Source organism: Ambystoma mexicanum, chromosome 1p (assembly GCF_040938575.1).
Source record: "Ambystoma mexicanum isolate Mex_15411 chromosome 1p, UKY_AmexF1_1, whole genome shotgun sequence".
Lineage (NCBI taxonomy): Eukaryota > Metazoa > Chordata > Amphibia > Caudata > Ambystomatidae > Ambystoma > Ambystoma mexicanum.
In genome coordinates, this window is record NC_090921.1 from 1,464,988,774 (window position 1) to 1,465,013,112 (window position 24,339).

General features: G+C 46.1%; 1 protein-coding gene across 1 annotated transcript in view; it reads right to left on the minus strand.

Moving 5' to 3' along the window:
* Nucleotides 1–24,339, minus strand: part of SLC25A44 (solute carrier family 25 member 44) — a 62,062-nt gene that overhangs the window by 18,042 nt on the left and 19,681 nt on the right. The window contains exon 4 of the mRNA XM_069607116.1: nucleotides 16,179–16,306. Within this exon, the coding sequence (XP_069463217.1) occupies nucleotides 16,179–16,306 (128 nt within the window). The remainder of the gene's footprint in view (nucleotides 1–16,178; nucleotides 16,307–24,339) is intronic.

The window sequence follows — 24,339 nt, forward strand, 5'->3', positions numbered from 1 at the left end:
CGGAGATTAGGGACACAACACCCCCACTTTACAGATGGTAGTGCTCTTTTTTTTTTAAATCCCTTCATAGGCCATTACCCCAAAAAGCAGTACACAATTGTTTTGTGGCTTCACAGGAGAAGCCGGGCGAATCAGATCAGCCACTTTAATAAGCAGTCAGAGTTGCTCACCAGTCACTGTGGACTGCAATCGGCACTTTCTGGCTGCTTCGCAGGCTGCGCAAAGTTTAATGGTTACAGGTGGAGGGGCTCCTCAACAGGAGCAGGGTCACACAGTTCGCCTGTACCAATGGTGAAAAGCACAGCAGTCACTGCAGACTGCAATCACCACTGTCCTCTCATAATTTTTGATTTCTCCTCATTTATGATCATATCATTTACCGCCACACATTCTTTCACAACCAGCATCAAGCAGGTTAAACCTATTGGGATGTAGTCGAAGAGGACAAGATCATCCACATATAACCTTTGAATTTGTGCATTGCCCAATTTTGGTGGAAATGCTCTCACCTTATTTAAGGTGTCTGTTGTGGCTGAATAGAAGGTGGAATGTTTGCGAGTAGAACATGGGAGGTAATGGAATGGAATGGTGATGGGTTAGTGCAGATATGGGAATAAATGAGTTCAAATATGCACGCTGTCTCCTGTCATCATTTTATGGAGATATTGCAATTATGGTTGTGTAAATGAGAAACACAACAATTGGCAACGAGAAGAAGACATGACCCACAATGTTGGAAAGAGGCAGACGAAACTGAGGAAAGAGTTACAAAAAGTGAGAAAGCCCTTGAATCGACTCTCTCCCCCAGCTGCTGCAAAATCAAAGACTTGGGATACTGCCCCTGAGAGAAGATGAGAGGCAGTGAGTGGCGTGGTGGTGTCGTGCTCTCTCTCAAACATTTTGTGCAAGAATGAAGTGAGCAAGAGTTTGACCATGCAAGCTCACCTGTTTTAATGTAAGGATGAGCTCTCCGTCCTGCTTTCTCTCAGCAGGGGCACCCTGGATGGACCTAGTTGCATCACTGGTCCTTAGCGTGGAGGTCCAGACCGGCTGCGACTTATTCCGCCTTGAAGGTAGGGGTTTATAACAATGATTATTGTCTGTATCCTTTGTGGTGATTTTTGCCAATGATTACTGTCCTTAATGCTAGTTGTCCTTTCCTCTCACTACAGGTATGAAGATGGCCCACGAGTGCGTGGAGATGGATTAGAGTCCAATCCAGAAAATCTACATGTGGTAAATTGACTTTCCGGATGATGCGCCAAGTTAGCAAGTTGCACTGACCAGCGTTTAAAGTTTATGCAATTGCTAACCTTGTGCTCTCGGTCTCCTTTGCCGGTGATGGCAAGCTGTTCTCCGGACTTCTGCCGGCTGCAAGATGAAAAGATCCGCGAGGATGCTGCGCCGGAAGATGACCCTGTGTTGATTGTGAGTTTGGGACAGGTAAGGGCAAGGCTCTGCCCGAAAAGGATTCGAGGAGACAGGTAAGAGGCATGCGGCCGCTGCTGGGTTGGAAGAGAGTAGAAGTGCTCCAAGCGATGGCGAGGCTGATCTCAGGTAAGATGCGCACAGTAGCTAGAGTCGGAAGCGGACAGCGGTGCTTCCAGCGATGGCGTGGCTCATTCCAGGTAAGATTCTGGATGGGTTCCGTAGACTGAAGATGCTCGTGCTGAGCAGGTATGGATCTGTAGACAACGGTAAGTGTTATGCTGCACAGGCAGACTAACGCGAAGCGCCAGCATGCAGGTGGGGCTGGCTTATATAGCCTGGCCCCAGCCACTCCCTTTAGGCCCCGTCTTGTGGCCCCACCTTGCCACTCCCTCCTGTCTTCTGCACGTGCCTTCCATGCATTTGTATGGCCACGCCCGACCCAGATGCACATGCCCTGAGCATACTGTGCACAGAGCACACTTTGAAAAGAGCTTTGCGCCAGAGTTGCCAAGACTGGGACCATTGGGACCCTGCAGGATATAAAGTGGATGGCCCTTGACCAGTGGCCATGACACAGTTAGATTTCCTGATGCGAGATTGTACTGGGAGAGAGGGATCATACAACCTGGAGCAAGTAGCTATGTGAAAGTGTGTCAGGCCCAGCTGGGATGTGTCAAAGCAGGAACACCAAACCAAAGAAAATATCTAGCCACAAAGCATTTTGAAAATGGGGGATGGGGGAGGAACATGGAAGGGGGGGGGGGGACAAGGCTGCAGACCAGTGTAGATTGTATAACTCAAAAGAGGAGAATTGAAAATCAGATGCCAGTGAGCGAAAGTGAATCTGTACTAAGCAGGCAGAAACAACGAAGGAATATGGGATCCAGTTATGATGCAGTCACCAGTAGTCATGGCTGTCAAAAGGCCCATGGTGACTGTTGTGAAAGATGATGGCATAGTAACATTGGATGCTTCACTCTTCCATGCAATGTTCCAGGATGAGTTGGAAGGAGAAACATCGGAGGGGGGGAGAAATGAGGAACCTGTTGGTCTCATGTCACAGGATGTCTCAAATAGAGAACTGGGGAAAGGAGGAATGAAGAACCTGTTGGTCTCCTGTCACTAAGAGACTCCGACATTCCCCACCTTGTTGGCTCGCCAGTGGTCGCCCTCAAAGGACTATACGCAAGCCCTTTCGTCTTATTGAAGAAATGTAGAGGTGATCCTGTTAGGCTGATGGAGGGAGTGAACTTGTATGCTAAGCAAGGGGGAGGTCTTGTGGCTGAATAGAAGGTGGAATGTTTGTGAGTAGAACTTGGGAGGGAATGGAATGGTGAGGAGTTCGTTCAGATATGGGAATAAAGGAGTTCAGATATGCAGGCTGTCTCCCATCATCATTTTATGGAGATATTGTAATGATGGTTGTTTAAATGAGAAACAACAGTGTCTTCAATATTTGAGATATACAAAGTGCAACATGCTCTCGGCTTGCTCTTCCCCAAACTTTGGATCCTGCCATGGTCCGAGTTATAGTCCCCATCTAACGAACAATGCTTTTCTCCTTCCAGTAGTCACAGGCTTCAGCCAAGATCTGGACTATACCCACCAGCACCCTTTTCGTAAATATTTGCCGCTTTTGGCCCTTGCCAAATTTGGGACTGATCCCATATCAGATTCTCTGCAGCATGCTCCCTTGAGGTCTGACTAGGCACTGTGCTAGTGGTCTCAACAAACATTGGCTTCTTGTTATATCATCTCCCCTTCCACTTTACCTCTGTGGATCACCGTTCCAACTCCCCTCAAGGTCAGTTTCCTATTGCCTCTTTTTATACTCCTGTTCAACCCTAAAGTGCCTGGTACGATGGGAGATAAATCAGGCAATCTAACCATTAGTGCTGCGCCACTTGATCAGAAGATATTTCTCATTTGCACTCCCCCTTCTCCTACTCATCCTTCAAAATATGCCCTTTAATGCAGACAGGAGGCTTAAACTCCATCTGCCATCTCTGAAGTCAGGCAGAGGTTCTAGTATTGTTGTGCATGTCCACACACTGACTCGGTTCAAGCTGGTGTATTCCTTGCTCCCCACTCTTATTACGTAGGTGGGCTTATAGTTACCCGCGCCACCTCCTTGTAGTAGTCTGAAGAGCCCTACTATATTCTGTCGTAGATCGCAAAGCTGCTTGCAACTGCAGTACTGACAAGTACAACACAGGGTGTGCCTCCCGGCTAACAGTGCTGGTCACTTCAGACTGCCTATGATCGTTGCCTCCTTTAAGCAGCAGAGACCCAGGCAAGGAGGGATCTGCGTTTTCTGCAAAATAATACATTAAGCGATTGCTCACATCAAAATGACCTTTAAGGGTAATGTTCATGTCCCTGCTGCTGAGCTTTGGATCCAGACCTTCATCAACAAGTTAACATCCGATCGTTGTCTCCAAGCCTTACATGACGTGCCCTATGCTTCTAAGCCCACTCATCTCTGTCCCCATTTCTTGGATCCTGTGCCTTCCCCCCTCTAACTTTTGGTTCGGGAACTATGAAGATTAAACGGAAGTCTCAAAAATTGCTTTATGTGCGACTTCGCTTCTTATGAACCGATCAGACTGCAGGGTGTATGCTATGGATGGTGTGCGCTGCAGGTGCTTGCAGGCAGAAGCGCAGTGCAGAAAAATGCATGGTCACCACTTGGGTTCCCAATGCTTAAGCAACGGAACAACTCATTTGTAGAGCAGTGACAAATAAGCACCACTGCTCACAGCTGTTTACGTACATAAGCGCCTTTGTCGCTCCAATGGGAGCGGGGCATAGCCAAAGGGAGGACTAGAACACACCAGGGGGCATCTTAGAGTGAGGCAGGAATGTTGCATTGTTCTGTGGTGAGCGGAGCAATTCCTTCTGACCTGCATTATACTTGTATTCCAACAGGGGAGTCCACAAGAAGCAGTATCAGAAACACATGAAAACAATTGCACTTAATGTATTATCACTTTATCGAAGAAACGGCACATTTGGAGTTGTCAAATGTGTGGATCAATTGACCAATGGGGCCAAGTAATAGTCGATCTGTTCCTTCCCTAATCAGCAAGTAAGATAGGTTAGCGCGTTAAGCCCCAGGCATCAGTTCTCATTCTCCAAATGCAGTGCCCCGCCGAAGGTCCACCAGTCATTTGCTCAAGGTCTACACATGGAGTACCAATCAGATAACAGGACCAATCATAGCAGCACTCGTACGCAGGAGGAATCTAGCATGAAGCGATATATATTAAAATGCTACATTACTACAAGTAGCTCCCTTTCACGCAGCGGTTGTTCAATGGCATTTTATTTTAAGCCTTTTGAATAATGTCAGTTATTATTGAAGGCCAGGCCTTACCACGGGGGTTGGGGTCTTTAGTTGAAGACATTCAGAGCCTTACATTCTATGAAGTTATTCAGACAAAGCTATTTCTGTTAAAGCAGTTTTGTGGGTATTTAGCACAAACTGCAATAAGTTCCTTTGAAAGCTGTAGGCTGCGCGAAGGGGGTTACGTTTCCTGACTGTCTGGGCCTGTGCTGGCACATCAGTGGAGTTTCATTGGACAGTCCACCTGGACTACAGTGACACTCACCTTGGCGGGCAGAGGGAATCCCCCTGGTATTCCATAACAGGCGAGGGCCCACTGCAAGGCAACGTTGAGTGACTGGAGAGGACCAATCACAGGATTTGGCAGTAGGGACTGACAGCTGGTTCCAGTCAGTGACACAAGTGGACTGAAGTCCATGAAGAGCAGTGGATTTCTGAATGAGTCCAGTGCTGTAGGAGATTGGCATTGAAAAAGCTCCTTGTGGCTGGGAAGCACTCCACATGCAATGCAGTCTATTCTGGATTGGACCCCTGTCCCTACACAATGCCAATTAAAGACATCTTTGGAATTATCCCAGTAATAGCCATAAGAAGGTTTTCATGCCAGAGAGCAAATTGGTGGCTGCACAAACTGACCAGAAAAAGAGTTCACAGTGAAACGTGGGGACTTTCAGCCCGCCTAAACAGTCCAACATGTACACATCACATCTAGATAAACACACAGAAGCCCACACATATACCTTTAGCCCTCATCGTCCACATTCCATACGATGCACATTCTCACCGTCCATCAACAGACCACATGCACAACTCCTCGCACACAGGCACAGAACCCTTATCCAGGGGTCTGTAACCTTTGGATCTTCAGATGTTTTGGACTCAACTCTTAGCAGCCAGCAAAGTAACAGAGAGGTGATGGGATTTGTAGTAAAAAACAAAAAAGCTGCACATATTGTAGCCCAAAACTAAAGACATATCCCTAGCCTACCACTAACATGCATTCTTAATTCTCCCTTAAGGCACTCCGCCCCCCCCCCCCATCACTCAACTAGACCCCAATCTGCTCAGACACAATACGAACATTCACCCGTACTCCCAAGGAAATAAAGCACATCATCCCAACATCCACAGGGGAGAAATGCAAATTACAAGGCGATGGAGGTGAAAGGTAAATTGAATAAGCTGCAAACTTAGAAATCAGAAGGCAAAGTCCTTTTCCCAGCTTCCCCACTTGACAAAAATGCTCTTGGTTGAAAGTGCCAAAATTACAGTTCAAACTAGCCAGGGGGTGGGGGGGTGGGGGGGGGGGGGTTAATGCCTCCCTTTCCCCGTCTGAAAGGCCATTGTATAGTGCACCACAGTAACCAGGGGAATGACTCCATTGTTTCTTAACAATTGTACCTGGTTGGTGAGTCGAGTACCAGGAGAATGACTTCTTTCTCCTGGTATGACTTGCCATTCCCACCAAATCCAGCGGGAATAACGCACTTCCCCCGATCTTCCTTTTCTTCTGCTCTTCTTTGCATTGAGCTGCCTGGCTCACTCATCTGCCCAGTACTCCAAGGAGAGGTCCTCTCGCAATGTAGATTTAGTGTTGGGTACACGACCCTTGATTCTCTTTTATCAGGCCCCCTTGGTTCACTCTCCTGCCAAGGACTGCAAAAGGGAAGATGACTCGTAATAAGACTTCTCCGAGTCTTTCTGACCCTTCCCTGGTGGTCAGTGGAGTTCACCACCTCAATGAGGAAACGTTCCTCTTAATTTTATTGTTCGTTTCTCAGGGTCCCAGACCTTCTTGGTCTTCTTCACAGCGTTGTGGCGTGCTTCAGACACCCTCCTACACTCCCTGTGTCACTGCCGGCCTGCTCATACCTCCAGTTTCCATCGGTACCTCTGTGTACAGCGTCAGAACCCACTGGGACTGGACCTGATCCCCGCCCCCCCGCCAGGTTCCTCCAGTAGTCTGCTTCACAGGGCTGCCTGCTCCGCATGGGGTGGCTCGCTGCAGTATCAGTACTAGGGTGGAACGGCATGGTCCTGGAGAGCAGTCTGCTTCCCGGCAGCGTTCTCTGCTCTCTGGTCTTCTCCGTGTAACTGCTCATGCTTCCACGCCTGCTGCTACTCCGGAGCTGGCTTGACAACATAAATCCATTGTTGCTTTTTATACAATATTGCCAGCCTGGATTGGACCCATTGTATAAGTCCTTCCTCTCTTTCACAGGACACATGTTCATAGCTCTGCTGGGCCAACTCGTCCCAGTACCTACTTTACATAGGTTCCGGTAGCTCGTCTTAGTGCATTCATGATCACTCAGGTTTTCTACCTTGCAACAATACATTGATCTGCTGTCTAGCAAGAGGTTAGTAGAAGAGGGGCCAGAGTGCGGGATTTGTGACTTTTCTATAAAGACTGCAGCCTAGATGTTCGTCCGTGTCACCAGAGAGTCCATCCCCATGAGATCCTCCTGCCTTTCGTCACTGGAGGTATGGGACTTCTTAGAATAGCTAAACTGCAGACCTTGGGAACAAGAACATGGATTCTATTCTCGCTTTCCTATCCTGACCAAAATGGTGTCCTCTTGGGCAGGTCACCTTAGCTGTATGTACTGTGGTTTCCATAATTGCTAAATGTGAGAGTCCTTAGATCTAATTGGAACTCCAGTAAAATGTGCTACATCATTTTTTTACTCCAAAATAGATGGGAGAGGAAGGGGAGCTGAATGGAGCTCTGACTTTATAACTAGAAGGATCAGATTCTAATTCAGACTTCCCCCTTTAACCTAAACCGGGGAACATTGGGCAACTCAAAGCACACCGGTATGAAGTGAATATTACACCAAAAGGTAATGAGGAGGATAGGCATGGACCCATCATAACGGCTAAATTATTGACATTGGAAACAGGGGATGGATCATTTGGGTGCAGAAAATTGCTTCTTAAGGTTCTGCTTGCAGCCTGTATGGGCAGATTTGAAACATCCCCAATTTAACCACGTGAATAATGATCTATTAAACATCAATACCCCTTTAGCAGCTTTCATTGAAGCTGCTTATCAACATCAGATTATCAAGAAGATGCAGTCTGAAGTGTTTCAATAAATATGGTTAAAAAAAAGTATAATGATTGGGGTGCAGAATAATTTGAGGTCCCTTGGTTTGTGGTCATTGAGGGGTCAATGGTTGTGGTAAGTCTCTTCTACAGCTTATGATTTTTGGTAAAGTAATGTGACACAAATTGTTAGATGTCATCCCTTCTCCCATGGGGTGGGGGACCCTTCCCATGGGGCCAGGGCGGTGCGCCCAGTCCCCCTGTGGGTGGTGCATCGTTGGAAAATCATATGGGAGAACTCCCCCGCTCCCCTTATTAGATAAGGGAGAACACCTTAGGGAGAACTTGGCATCAACCCACCCCTTTGCCACCTCCCTCACCCCATGAAGGGTAATACAGTCCTTCATCCCTCTTATACATCTGTGTAGGGTAGAACATTCCACCCTGCTGCCCTAGACTGAGAGGAGGATAAGTAGGGAGTACCCATGTGAATTCCATTGCATACAGGGATGAAGAAGGCCTCACCACGACAAACAGTTAAGGACTCACCAATAAGAGACCCTCCCTAGAAGAGCCGAGAGATTTGAATCCCGTACCAAGAAGGAAGCAGCAGAAGCATCCCTGGAAGGTCTGCCATGGAAAGGCTGGAGTCAGAGACGGGAGGCAGAGCAAACACCCTGGCGAGAAGGCTGGAGCAAGGGAACCGCCTGGGATATGTAGTCCAACAGCAAGGAGCCACAGTGGAGCCACTGCAGTCCCTGGCACGATCGAGACACACTGGTAAGTGCACAGAAGAGGGTGGGAAGACCGGAACGGTTGTAGGGGAACCCGAAAGGCAGAGGAACCACGCAACACAGGTCTGGTTCCTGCGCCAACTGAAAGCTTCAGTTATCTTCTTCATGGCAGTCACTGGGAGGATAGTACACCAGGACTCGGGGGATCAATAAAAGTCTTTGCCCAAAAGCATACAACCTGTGTGGAAGATCTTTAAAGGGAATACTCTGCAAACTCAGTCACCTGTAGTGTGCAAAATACAAACTATTAGACTCTGGTGGGAAAGCCATTCAGCAACAAAGAAGCGGAGAGAGAAGCCGTCTTGTCCCCAGCCAGCTGCAAACACACACTGAAAAGCAATCAAAGATGGTGGCATGCTCAAACCAGTCACATGACCCCCTCAACAGGGTTCAGAATAAAGATTCAATGAGCTGAAGTTAAAAACAGTTCTTGGGTGTCATCATCCAGTGGGCAGGAGCTACCGCTGGGGAACCAGGAGCAAGTACCCATTGCATCACAAATCTAAATTCCACATGAGATGCACGCTAGCACTTTGCCCATTATATTTAAATGTGTACTAGATGTGCACCAATTCTTCTCATTAACATTCACATACTCAAAAGTTAATGTCCTGCATGACTAAAGTGGAGAAAAGATGCAGCAGATGACTCCTGTTGCAGTGCAGATCTGTTCCTGGGCCTCAGTCGTGGGGACAAGAGGGAGGACATTGGTGGGACTCCTGCACTGCACTTGGATGGTCATAACTTGCAACCGGCAAACTTCACTTTCAGTGGCTGTTCAGTGTTTCAGCTCCTCGCGTCTACCGCAAATATTAACACCACGGTTCCTGGCCGTCAAGATGGACTTTCCTTGCCTCTGGTGTCCTGAACCATTGAGGGGGACTGGAGGAGGGTGGGGCTCAGGCTCGTCAGCCCTGCTTCATGGGAGTCCAGAGGATCTTCCTGGAGCTCTTGGCCAACTCAAAAGCAATGCACACAAACTGGTGTTCCTCTCCCTGGCTCTACGGTTTACAGCAGCAACTCTGGAAATTCAACCAGGTCCGAGATGGATGTCCAGGTGGCTTAATTTGGAGTGGATTGGTCCCACCAACTCAAGGGGATAAGTTGTCCTTGCACGGTCTTCTCGGTCGATGCGAAACTTGGCATTTCTGCACTGCAGCAGGGCTTCACCTGGCAAACCAACGGTCCAGGAGTTGCAGCAGGCGTCCTCTTCAAGTAATTCTTCAGTTCCTTCATCCAGTGGTCGACTCTGCCTTCCAAGCCAAAAGACTCACCTTTTATACAGTTCTCTACCTTTCATTCCAGCCTAGAGGTCACTCAACCAGCAGGGTGGATGCCTTTGCCGGACAGTCAGCCAGCCAATCACACAGTGCATTTGGGTCTCCTAGGAGACTAAGCACAGGGAGTTTTGGGCACCTCCCTCACTTCCCGCCTACCCCAGAAACCCTGGAGCCAGAGGCGGGCTTCACTCGTGAAGCCTGCCAAAGGCAAAACAAACAAAGGGATCAAACCTGGTTTGGCACGCAGAGTAAATCTCAAGAAGGAAATGGCAAAAAACCAGGGCCATTTTGACAAAAACGGCACCCTTGAGTGCTTTACTGCAGCTGTGAACGCAGCCCATGGTAAATGCACACCACGGTGGTAAAAACGAAACCACGGCAACCAGACATTCAGTGAGAAAAGGGCAACATAAAAATGTTACTTTAGAAGTTAGACAAAAGGGGATACTAGCTAACCCCTACAGCACCCTATTGTAAGATAGTGTGCTGGGTCTAGAAAGTTACAAATGTAAGTAAAGTCAATTTCACTTTACTGCTCTGGGAAACTAGTTCATCCCAGAGAAGGTAGTTAAACCATGGGAAATCTAAGAGACTTCCCTGTGCCACTGCACTAAAGGTGCTGTGTGACACAATGTAAAAGATGATGCCTACATACACACACACATACAGGTTTCGCCCTCACTGGAGATCAGCAGTGCGGTATAGCCTGACAATCTTGAGATCAGTGGGGTAGGTTAAGCAATCACCACCAATATTATGGCGAGTTTAACAAAAATAATAATAAAAAAAAGAAAAAAAATAATAATAAAGTACGGAAAAAACCCTTTCTACGTGCATCTTCCTTAAGAGCAACGCTGTCAAAACCATTTGGCAAATAAAGCTACTATGCACAAACTGCAAATCGTCCAAAACTATGCAGCAATAGCTAACCTTGCATGCTCTAAACAGAACTACATCCACCCGAGTTTGGAGTACCGTATTCCTTGGTTGACTAGAAGAGAACGTTTGCAATTCAAACTGCTATATAGGACCTCGAAATGAAATTGCCAATTTGCCCCCACCTTGTAATCTCAGATCATCTTCACTAAACCAGACCTCCTCCTGCTCATCTCTTCTTGCAGCACCTTCCTCCTCTCATCTCATATCTTCCCTCTGGAGGTGTCTGCCGTCCAACTTACGCTTCACGTTCAGTCACCAAAAATAAAAAGCATCTTTTCTCCATTGGTTACGGTCTGCCAAGCACCTTGTAGCTGTATCAGAGGCGTGCTTGGCTTCATACCAAAAAAAACAAATAAAAGTTGGAATTTGTAGATTTGTCCATCTAACAGCTCATTGCTAGATACTTTCACAGACACGGAACACTGTGGCTAGGGAAAGATCCGTCTTCTCTAGGTTTTGCCTCACATGCAAAGCCAGAATATGACTTCACCAAATCGAAGCGGCACACCAGGATGTTTGACTCCATAAAGTATGCCTAATGAATGCCTTTCAATGTATTAACTGAATCCATTAATTGAATACTCCCGAGACAGATTCGAGGCAATCTGTCTCGGGAGGATAGCTCAGCAGCAACGTGCTCGCCTTGGAAGCAAGATGACACGGAGCAACACCAGTTCGATCCCCGGGTCCGTGCCTTGAAACCTCTGGGTATTAAGCGCATTATAAATAACATATCATGACCCTTCCCTTGCTTACACAGACAACTGTTTGCACTCGAGTGATGAACACAATTTGCTTTTCTATAAACGGCTCTGCGGACAACGCTGCCACGAACAAAGTAACGGTCCCCACTGAGTGCACAAACAAAAAGAGCACCCAATGGGTTAAGGCTGGATAATAAGTAACAGCAGTTAAGTAAGGACAAGAAAGAACCTTTGTACTGGTCCAATGCTGGGTGGTGCCAACAGAGCAGCAGCTCTTTGTTCATGCAAAGCTTCTCAATACATGCTGAGAATGTGAATTAGCAGTTCAGCCAGGCGAAAGAGTGAGGCCATTATAGGAAAAACGGCCAGTTAGGTTGCTCCTTGCAGAACCCGCTATATCATATCACTCTTAAGTACATATGAATAAAAGTAAATATCTTCTAAATGAGTACAGAGTACAGCCTAGTAGGAAATAAAATACGGTTATTAAATGCTGAAATGCAAACGTTATAGAATGTCAAACATAATTCCTTTGTTCGCATTGATCTTCTTGGCCCAAGAGAAACGTACTCTAGCCCTGTACTAGATGGGAAAATATTTTCTATTAACATGGTGAGGCGTGAAGACATATTAACGGCACCACTAAGTCCCACACAAGTGTTCCCAGATGTGCGTATTAGAAATAAAGATGCTCTTGGAAGGTACGTGGCTGTGGAGCTCGAGGGGGCAATGTTCATCGCAATTGAAGATGGTAGCGCTCTCTCGAGTTTGACCGAATTCATCATAAATCCTTGTTGATGCCAGAGGAGTTAATCTGAAAATGGAAATATCGTTGAAGATTGTGTGTCAGGGTGGAGTCGAGACGAGCCCTGCTCCATGCTGTACGGGCCGATTGTGGCCATTCACGACTTGGTGGTTAAGTGTTCAGCAATCTTCCAGGTGCGTCTACCTGCCTGCTCAGAGTCCCACAGGTGCCAGTGCCTGCACGGGGGTGGTTCACTGGGGAGGACGACTAAAGGTTGATAGTCCCACATGCCAGAACCCCTGGCACCAACCCTGTGAACCATCACATGGTTTGTGACTAAAAGCCTTGTTGTAAGCGTCTATGTACTTGGGAGAGCATTGACAAATAACTAAAGGGAGCTGGGCCTCTCCTTCCTCTGGCGTTCTTAGAAATATCTTAGCCTTGTGAAATATAACCTGTCCCCCCAATAAATTAAACGAAAATGTCACTGGGGAAGCATGTCGAACTGGAAGCGAGTTGTGAACTGTGTCAATCAAAACTTACCATTTTGGTAATGTGTGACACGGTCTAAAATTACTAACGCACCATGTAGTCTAAATATCACCCACGAAAATGTGGGTCATTTTACAGTAATGGCAAAGGGCAGCAAATCACATGCCTGCCCGATCTCTATGGCGAGTATGAGCTAGTGTTTTTGAGACCAATTACCATCATGCACAAAATCAACGCGTGGACTTGTGTGGCACCTAAAAATGGCCATTTCACGGCTTAGCACCCAGATGGATTGACGCTCATGCAAAGTGGCTCTAACACAAACGTGTCTAGATAATCATGGCACTCACTTGACAGCAGCAGAATCTAGGATATCAGGCATAAGGATCACTGAAACACCATCTCACCAATGATAGAACTGATACAATCTTCTGTCAAACCCATTCAGCAGAAAAATGAGAATCTTCAGGGGCACATGGGACAACTAACATTACAACTGTTGGTGTGCCAAAGTCAATTGGAGAAACCACCACTGCTGACTTTGTGGAGAGCATGATAACCGATTTCTTTAGCAAAGAGTAAGTCCACCATGCCGGACCATAGCCACATTCTTAAACAATAGGGGCACAAATTCAATACACCAGGATCATGACAGGATGGATGGGCCAAAAAAACTATTGTGTGTTCTACAGAATTGTGCTCTTAATTAGGTGCACATAATTATTGAATTAATTACGGTTTTATTAAAGATTTAATTAAGAGAAAACAAAAAGGACCACATCTATACAGCTTTCCGACACAAGTGAAGGGGAAGGCAACACATCCGCTTTCACTTATCAATACAGGGAAATAGGGCTCGGACTGTGCACACATTCCTTAAATTGCATTTTAATTCAGAAATTGGAACCGATTTAAAATGTGTGAAAAGTGAAAGCATCCACTGCCTAGAACTGGCACACAGGATGTGCAAGGAACGAGTCATTTCTAATCCTTCTATGCATCTTGTATTGGGGTAATGACTGGTATGAACCACTTACGTCCACTTTCTTTAAAAAAAGAAAAAAAAAAAAAACACTTTGTCTATGGTTTGAGGCTTTACAGACCACATTTTGATTATCACGGTAGAAGAAAGCAAGTGCATGTTTTCATATCTTTACAGGCTCTGGAATCCACGATCCCACAGTAGAAGCCCATATTTCACACTTGTCCTCGAACCTTCCAGCTCTCTAGTTACTCTGCAAACTTGGAATGTAGGCTCAAAATGCATGTACAGGTTGAATTGAACTCCTTTTTTGTGTACACACCACGCACTGGTCAAGAAGAGATGGACAAGCTAGATCACAGGAAGCCCTGTGTGAGGCTCTGCCTCACCCATCACAAGCTCTAATAACATTAGAGCCCTTACCGTCAGTGTAATTTAAGTGCTAGATGATCTTTGCCCTCATCGGAGGCCTTCTCTTTGGCTTGGGGCCACTAACTTGGGCTGTGGTAACCTAACCCACAATACAACCCTTTGGTGTGGGCTCCAACTCTTCAGTAAACCGAGCCACTAGACATTTACCTACGATCAAAAGGGAAACCAATCCCGCCTGATAGACCACAAAACCAAACATCACAACCACCCCTCAATATGGTTTCTATAAATGCGAAGGTTGTACATTTGCAGTTGACATATAAAAAGTATGTTTTTTGCACACAGACTCCCACCCTCCATCATCTGCTTAAGCGGCCATGGAAGCACACTCTAGCATGCACATGTGAAAAATAGGATACAATCACCTAAAGAAATGCTAATTGCATGCATTCAAGCGATCGAAAACAAAGATGAAACACTGATCAAATGAAAAAAGAAAATCCTAAACCTTCAACGTCTTTGGAACTGAACCTATTCCCGTCCCCGTTCCATGTCTCTATACCGGTGTATGACTGTTACTGCACAAATAAACCACTGGCAGCCTTCCCTTTTATCTAGCGGGGGTAAGAGACCAGGGAGTTGAATGGTTGTTGAAGGTAAACAAATGCGACAGTGGTCCTATCCATTAGGTCACCCATTCAGGCATTTGCTGGGAGTCTCCTCTCTTTATGCAAAGTATTAATTTGCCATTTCTCTATGTATGCAATTGACTTGATTTAGGAAATTCTATCCCCGATTTTGGACTGACAGTTTTTCTTTAGATAAGCAGCTTAATAATATTAACATGATTCTCATATTCTACTTCCTAGTCTCATCTTGATATGCCCGCTGTAAAACACTCGTAGAAATGCGGCGAGTTTCCATTTTTCTTTTTGAGCACCGTACATGATTTGAAAAAGCGTTTGATGAGAATAAAAAGCATACAGGCTGAATAAAATGTTTCCACACATCTCTAATGTGTATTTTGCTTACATTTACACCAAGGCAAAAAGGTTGTTGCATATCTCAAATAAATGGTTTTTTGTGTGGTTTTAAATTCCGGCATCCCTACCATCACCGTGCATTTACTACTGGTGAGTGGCGGCTCTCACTTTTCCTGAGATTGTAATCGTCTGAGCTCAATAGCTTGCGGTGCTTAGATGAAACGACATTCTGCGTCAGGCATGAGACTTAAAAGAATCCTAGACTCCATGCAATGACAACGGAGGACCATCAGGATTAGCAGAATGTGGTCGTATATTCTTTTCTGGACATTAACCAGGCTACCATATGCAGCACAGCCATCGGGTGAGAGAGACGAGATTTGGATGGGTGGCAATGAAGTTGCTCAAGTACACTCTAGACAGTATTCTAAACTCAGCCTGTAGTCGAAAACATGTTATGGTCCCCATCAATTTATACTGGCAACAAAAGCAAGGTCATGCGTTTGGACAGGATTGGGTCCAGTAAATGGCAAAAAACAGAGCCAGAATGCCATCAATTGAGGTTTCTTACATCCAGAGATCAATAGGAATTTAATATGGCTACTGTAATGGCGCAGAACTCCAGTCTTAAATGGGATCTGCAGTCACAAAAAGTGTCTAGCTATAGCACTTAATTTACTGATCTCCATATGAAGCAGACCACTGACTGGCCAGGATGTCTAATCATGAAGATCATTTTCTGTAAATAAATAAGGCGAATGACCAGATGGAGCCTTGAGGCACTCCCAAATGCACTATGGTCAGGACTAACTCAAGAGCCTGTACCTTTTCCTCTTTAAGGAATGGAGCATTCTGTGACCGATGTCCTTCGAGGAACCCAGGTCAGAAAGAGCCAATCATCTCATCCAATCTGGGATGACTAGAAAGTCAGATTCTGTGCTGCTGCCGGTTCAATGCTAAGAATTGGGGAAACATGCTTATCCGACATGCTCTGAAGTGAGGAACATTGCCATTCAAGATTGGCTACCATGCACAGAAGAAAGTACAACATGTAAGGCTTACCTGCACCCGGGCCCTGATCACATCCATAGGATTGGTGAGAGTGGAGGCAGTGGCTGCAGCTAGGGGACCAGAGATGGCTTGAAGCACCAGGTGAGGACAGTCAGAAGGTGCCAGCCTAGAAAGCTTTTCTGTGTGAGAAAAGGAAAAAATGTCATTTACAGAGCATAGTGAACCAGGACCAGATCCTGTGCGTCGCAAATCACCCGCAAACTGAGGCAGGAGGTGTTCAGACTTTGAAATCAATATTTATGTAAACAACCACTCAATGTCTCCCATGTATTTGTTATACAAGTCTTCCCGAACACGTACCATTGCTGACATACTTACAGGATGTCTGCTCCAAATTGAACAGGACATCAGAAGTCTTTTTGCTCCCTGCTCTAGCTTTACTCGCCTGTATTTCTGCACGGCAGGACCAGACCCATTTTCAGCATGGCAGCAAGTTTTCTCGCTTTTACTTTTTTCAATTCTTTCTTTCTTCAATTAATGCGATTCATTCCCAACATCTGTACTGCGCCTCAAGGTCAGAGATTTTGCTATGACACCCTTTTAGGGTGCAGACCATACATGGTGTAACAACATCTTTTGAGCATCTGAAGAGGCACCATAAAAGCCATTTGTAGTCCTGAAGGAGACTCGTTTGTTAACCATTTTTCAGTTTGGCGACATGGCACGTGGTTTTGCCTGCATCTTTGCGAGAGGGGGCCAGTAATAGCCCTCAGTGGCTGCCCGCTACACTACCAAAGGCAACATGAAGACATTCCTTTCAGTGGGTAATACCGGTGATGTGGACACCAAGGTTTTTCTTCGACTTGCTTCTGAGGGAAACCCAGAGGCAGCAGTCAAGCACTCGAAAATCTTGTGATGAAGTCCATGCCTGACTCTTAGGGTCAATGATTGGGTCGCTAAGGGGGGGGATAATGCGCCCGGGGATGATATAGGGGATTCAGCTTATTATTTTGGGCGCTTTGAAACAGTATATTTTTTTGTACAAGCGCCTAACAAGCAAACAAATGCCCGACCGTGCAGTGATAGTTTGCCATGGGATTCATACATGGGGTGAGCTAGGATTCAAGACTAAAATGTACCCAGAGTAGTGACGCAAGATGTGTCACTGGAATACCATTTGCCAGCCCTCCGGACTCCGTTTCTCAATTGGCTGCTATTACATCAGCGTGTTGGCACAGAGAGAGCAGGCAAACATACACGGGAGACACGCACTGTGGTTCAGAAACTGTTCAGCAAGAACCCATAATGGCGGCTGAGCCTGAAACAAGCTCAGTCCGCCCACTTTACAAGCCAGTCCTTTGGCAATGAAAAGAGATGATCTGACTAAAGCACAGTAAACAATGGGCAAAAAGTACCCCCCCCCCCCCCCCCCAAGGACAAAACTGAGCCACTATAAAAAAGAATGAACATTCTGGGAAGGAAGTGGGTGGTTAAGAGTTCATTTGTGGATGTTTGGAGACTAAAAAGGAGCAACTTTGGAGGAAGCTTCGGTGGCTAAAGAAAGTGAAGTTCAATTGAAGGAATGTGAGAAGTGAAGAGCGGGAGAAGAGATTGGAGGAGATATCCAGATAAAAGGAAAGCAATGAGGAAGGGTGTGTTGAAGAGGCGGCTACAGAGAAGTAAATGGAGCATAAACAAGGACAAAGAGGGTGGAAGGAACAAGAGCGTGGTGTGAAGGCGGTGTAAAAGCTGTCGGAAGAGGGGAATCGGAAAGAAGAGATCCAAAATGGACCATAAGAGTGAGAATGGAAAGAACCAGAGCATGGTGTGAAGCCAACAGTGGGTAGACTGTCAAAGAGGTGAGAATGTTTTAAGATGGGGGAAATGACTACTGCAGCAGGAGTAGGCGAATGAGTTACAATTTTGTGAAAGTTAAGGAGTGGAGATTTGATAAGACGTATGAAGCACGCCCCTCTGGAGCGGAGAGCCTGTAATAAGCTCCCAAAACATCTAGAAAGATTTCCTTGTAATAACAAAAGGAAAAAATTCCTTATGTTCCGATTGAACCTGTAGCGAACAAAAGAAGTACTAAATCTTTGGAAAAAGGAGGCAACAGACGATCTATGTCGGTTCTGTGCGAATGCCAAGGAATCCCTGTAACGTCCGATTCTAAATTGTACACACTTCAAACAGCTATGAACTATCCACCTAGAGAAAGTGAAGATCCTAAAGGTGTGCAGAGACACACAGAAGCCATCCCAGATCAGCTGTAGAAATCTGGTAAGCGTGGTCACATTGCGCTATTTTGATTGCCACCTAAGTTCGAAATTCCTAAATCGCTGCACGAATGCATACAAGCATTCCTAGATGCCCTACTAAGAGCCTAGGCAGCCCTGCACCCTCCCTGCATCAATAAGAGCACGTTTTTGCCTCGATTCCAGTATTGTGGTACACAAGGTACCCCCTTCTAAGATGGCCGCCGCATTTTAGGCTAGTTCCGATCGGTGCCTGACCAGGCACACAGCAGCAGTCTTGGCCCAACTTGATTGGCCATTGGAATTGCAACTACAACTCCTGCCATTGGTCGCCAGCAGGCGAAGCCGGTCCTCTCCATCCAAGGCCCTCGAGGACAAGGCTGGTGCCTATTCTCAGCCTGTTCACTGCCGACTATGCAGTCTGCCAGACCCCCTGGACCTCCAGACTCACCCGTTAAGGTAACATTGCGCCAGCAACATCAACGTTCCGCTGAGCCCACAACCCATCTGCCCCTCACATATCACACCGGAACGTTACCTCTTCTGACATTTGCAGTGCATCATCATCCTGCCTCTAACCTAAAGATACACTACTCTCCTAACCTATTGGCAGGCTCTATACAGGACCTCGGACCCTGTGCCTCGATGCACCCCACTCAATGTGTGAGCTCAGTACATATTGGCCCTGTACTGTGATCTCAAACTTAGGCGCCCTGATGCACCCTTTTCAGTACATGTGTGCCCCCCCATTGCGATTTCATACTCGGGTGCTTTGATGTACTCCAGTCTATGTGTGATCTTAGTGCATGCGAGATGTGCTGTGCCCTATGGTCACCTCCAGACCACATTTGAATTGTGTTGTGCCCTATGGTCGCTTCCTGTCCACATCTGAATAGTATTGTACCTTATGTCACCAATGTCCCTTATTCGCCATTCCTCTGCATGTCATCCCAGCCTTAGCATGCTACTCTGCCTTACCGCGATCATGTACCCTTTTGTGTTATGCAAAGCAACATACTCTGCACTGGCAATAGTTACATAGCCCACAAAAATGGTCTAGCCAGACTTGCCTGCCCAAGACATTACCCTATCACTTGCCCCACACCATTCCTGCCTACCACACCGGCCTTCCTCCCGGTATCACAATCCGCCTATCCTATCTATGGCCACGCACACTCTTCTGATGTCCCAGTCAATATATACTCAGATATCTCCAAGTGGAACCCTACCGACATGAGAGCATCATGCCCCACCCTCGACTACAGCACCTCCTTAACCGCTAACCTAACCGTCTCTCGAACCACTACCTTCATCCCTACCGATTGGAACATTAGACTTGGTGCCAGAACCCACCACAGAACTAGCAAACGCCCAGCCAAACTACCCAATAAGACCAACAATCACACTGTAACACCTATCAATTCCACCCCTCCTATTCCTAAAGGATCTCTTCTAAATGTTAGATCACTAGTCGCCCATTCCATAGAAGTCGCCGACATTATTCTAACTAATAACCTGGACTTCCTTGCTGTAACCGAAACTTGGTTGCATGATGATGCAGGACCATCTCTCACCCTAGCTATACCTGATAACTAGACCATCCTCAGAGCAGATAGACCTAACGCTCGAGGAGGTGGTGTAGCCATCATCTTTAAGTCTTCGCTTGATATTAGACTAGCCTCCTCTCCTCCACTTAAATCATGTGAGCATCTCACAGTCAAATTACAAACTTCCCCCAAGAGCACTATCGCGCTGCATTTAATTTACAGACCCCCGGGCCCACCTGGCTCATTTGAGGAAGACATCACCTCACTAGTTGCCGAAAGTTCCAAACCGTCAGCACAAATGATTATACTTGGAGACTTCAATCTTGGGTTTAATGACCCTCTCGACACCCTAGCCATTGCCCTGGCCACGGCATTAGAGGAGCATGGCCTCCAACAACTCTGCTCCAAACCCACCCACTCGAAGGGCAGAATCCATGACTGGGAAACCGCCCTTAACTGCAACATTACCATGAAATATCCCGTACAGCTCATCTGGACTGATCACCACTTCCTCCCATTTGACATTAATACTAGCAATTTAGAGCATAAAAGGCCAGTTATTGCACCTGCCTGTCCAACTAAGAAAAAGAGTAACATCACAGCGGAAGCCTTAATACCCTTGGTGACCCATACTCTGAACGCAGCAGCAGCTACAACTGACTTGAACCAACTGGTCAACGTCTATAATGATTCCATGGCCCAAGCCATCGACATCATTGCCCCACTAAAAATGCGCAAAGGGAAACCAAAAGCGCACCTGAATACATGGTACACCCTGGAGCTCAAACTTCTCTGTCAACAAAATCGAAGCACTACGGAAATCAGTGCCTTCAGTAAATAACAGAACCAATCTCACCAATATCTCCACTCTCAACAGAAATGAGATTACACGCGCAAAGAGAGAATCTCTCAACTCCAGGATCGCTCAGGCAAGCTCTAGCACAAAGGAGCTTTTTAACATCCTAAAGGAAGTAGAAAACCCAACTCCTCCCACAGATTCTTGCACCAAGGATAAACCTTGGTGCACAGGGATCCAGAATGCTCTTGCTAACAAAATTTCAGGGCTCCAAACCAAAATTGACAACAACTCACTCATGGCCCTACTTCCAGTTCCACCCCTCCTCCACCTACCGCCACTAGCTCAGGCTTTACTTTCAAAAAGGTATCCATACCGGAGGTACAAAAAAATTATAGCATCTTTGAAACCCTCGAATTGCAAGGGGGACAGTTGCCCCGCACAGGTCGTAAAAGATGAAGCCAGGGATCTCTCCCCCTTCATTACCAAATTAATAAACCTGTCATTCTCCAATAACTCGGTCCCTAGTAATCTGAAACAATCCTGGGTCCTACCACTAATCTGAAACAATCCTGGGTCCAACCACTACTAAAAAAAAAACCTCTACCCAGACATACCCACGAATTATAGACCCATTACCACTGTCCCATTCTTACTAAAAATTCTCGACAGAGTGGCCTATCTACAAATCCAGGATCAACTCGAGACAAACCATTTATTAGGAACTCGCCAATCTGGCTTTCGACCACAACACGGGACAGAACCGGCCCTTGTTGATCTCAAGTGCCAGATAGATGAACTCAAAGATAAAAGGTAAGGCTGCCATTCTTCTCCTCGACCTCTCCGCTACCTTTGACCTGGTTGACCATAAAATCCTGTGCAACCATTTGTCATCGGCAGCACACTTCTCCCACTCTGCGGTCACATAGATCCAATCCTTCCTGGACAATAGGACCATGCGGGTCTTCTCACCTCTAGCAGCGGCCGACCCTATCCCCATTACTTGCGGTGTCCCACAAGGATCTTGTGTCTCACCTACTTTGTATAATATATTTACAAAGCCCCTATTCGACAAGCTGGACCATCTGGGTGTCACCTAGACGAATTATGCAGATGACACCCAGATACTCCTCACCCTATCCGGTAATTACAACTTGGACGCCATCTGGATCAATGAAGTCTTCTCCATCATTCAGGCATGGATGGCCACACATGGCCTTTGCCTGAATGATGACAAGACCAAACTGCTCCTTGTCGGCTCACCCAACACCATCCGGAAACTCTGTCCCAGCTACACCAGCTTCACCATTGACGGCAACACCATCCCCAAGAGTGTAAAAACCCTTGGTTTCTACCTAGACACGAATACCAACCTAGCCAAACAAATCAATACGACTGCCTCAGCCACTGCCTACACTGGTTAACTGATTTAGGGCCTGCAAACCGCTGATCTCCCCCAACAACTGCCTCACTCTAGCCAGAGCACTCATTCAATCCAAACTGGATTACTGTAATAGCCTTTATGTAGGCGCCAACAAAACGGTAATCAATAAATTGCAAATTCTACAAAATAACGCACTCCGTGCCGCCCTAAATATTCCCAGAAGAGAACATCTCTCAGCTACAAGAATTTCATGCAAATGGCTTTCCATCCAACAAAAAATAGACCTAAAAACCATATGCCTCACCTACAAAGCTCTTAACCACCTAGCCCCGCCCTCTCACTAACAAATTTACATTAAGACAGAATACCAGAACCACTAGATCCTCCAATGCATTACAACCGACGGTGCCCAAATACTCCCTCAAAAGAGCTGGTGGATCCAGCTTCCCAGCTCTAACCTCACAACTATGGAATACCATTCCACTGGATATCAAATCCACACCCACCTTCCAACCCTTCAGAACTAAGGTCATCACCTGGTTACTCAACAAATAACCAACCATGTATGTATGCATACCTAATGTACAAATGTATCCTTTATTATGTTTGCCTATTATTATCTATGTATTAACTGCTTTCTTGTCAACTATACATATGCCTCACTACTGTACTATTGTTCCCTAACGTTGCCTGTAACTTGATGTTCAAAGCGCACATATACCCCTGGGTCAGGAGCGCTATACAAATAAATAAACAAACACTGAAGAAGCATGGGGTCTAATGAACAAAGGGGAGAATGACCAGCTAATCATTGCCTTAACAGGCTACTTGGAGACAGTAGAAAAGTGCTTAGTTGGCACTGGTGAAAGGCCGAAGATGCGAGACCAATAGGAAGGGAACTCTGAGGATTGATGCTAAAAAATAAAATAATTCTATTTTTATTTAGACAGTTAAATGGACACAAGTTTCGAAGTTGATGTAACAGATGGATTGATAATGTATTTTTAAAAGTTTGTAACGAACTAATAAAAAAGATACGCTGATGGAGGACGAAATAAGCAGAGTGAAGAAAGCTATAACAATCAGGAGAGAGAAAGCGCCCAAGAAAGTGGTCAAGTTGAATGCTGTTTGAAGAAAGGTGGTCTGGGGCAGACAATTCGGAAACAGGAAGAATCAGGGAGTGATGTGACAAGAGGAGGAAACAAGCAAAGAAATTAAGGAGATTGAGGAGGAATATTACGAGGACGTTGTTTGATGAATGCAGAGCATTTTGGGGTTGGATTTTGTGCAGAAACCTTTGTTGGGGAAGCTGTAATGGGGAAAGAAAACCGGAGAAAGGCCCAATATTGAAGAGAAACTATCCCGACCTTTTGGTTTTGCCATTTTACATTCCCTTTTTTTGATTTTGGCTAAAATTGTACTCCTATCTACATGAACGGATAACTCACTCTAGAGTTTGATTATTGAGCAAGGTCCACATCGTCACCGTCTTCAGGACAATGTTTTAAACCAGGACTCAGACTGTGAGCCTTTCTGGGCCCATCACTCGGAAATCACCTGAGGGTTTTGGTATTCTGGTTACGAGTTCACAACCTAAGCATTTGAGGAAACCAAAATTCCAAAAGGAGACATGATCTACTCCCCGACCACAAGAATATTCAGTTACCTCAAACATAAAGAGTAGTTTTGAATACCGGGCCAGACCAGATGATGGGTCTCGGGTTCCTCTATAGGAAGTCATCCCTTCCACATCTAGACACTGTGACCAGATGCCCATTACAAGACCCCCTCTCTGGATTCATTCTTTGAACATAAAAAATAAGGGGAGCACAAATGTCCATTGCCAGGGTGATGCACTGTTAAGGATTCCAACTGCTACCCAATGGCAGCCTTTCTATGTGAGTCTCCCTCAAATTAGATTGGATTCTGGCAACTTCAGTGCTCTTACTGACCTCCCAGCCTTACCAGTCGTCTCTACTGGGGGTTAGAAACTTGGCAGACATCGTGTTACCCACATCCAGAGCTGGAATCTGAGCAGGTTCTTCTTTTGGGCCCCAAAAGGAGGCAATGATGAACTAGTCTTAGTCTGAGGAGGGTGTCTTCATCAAATTGTAAACCTTTATGCACACTTCATCCAAGGAAGTATACTTCAGTGAGGTACACCCGCTGGTCCCATCCATTTACGCCTGGTGAGCAGACTCCAGCTACGTCTACCGAAGCGCTATAAAAA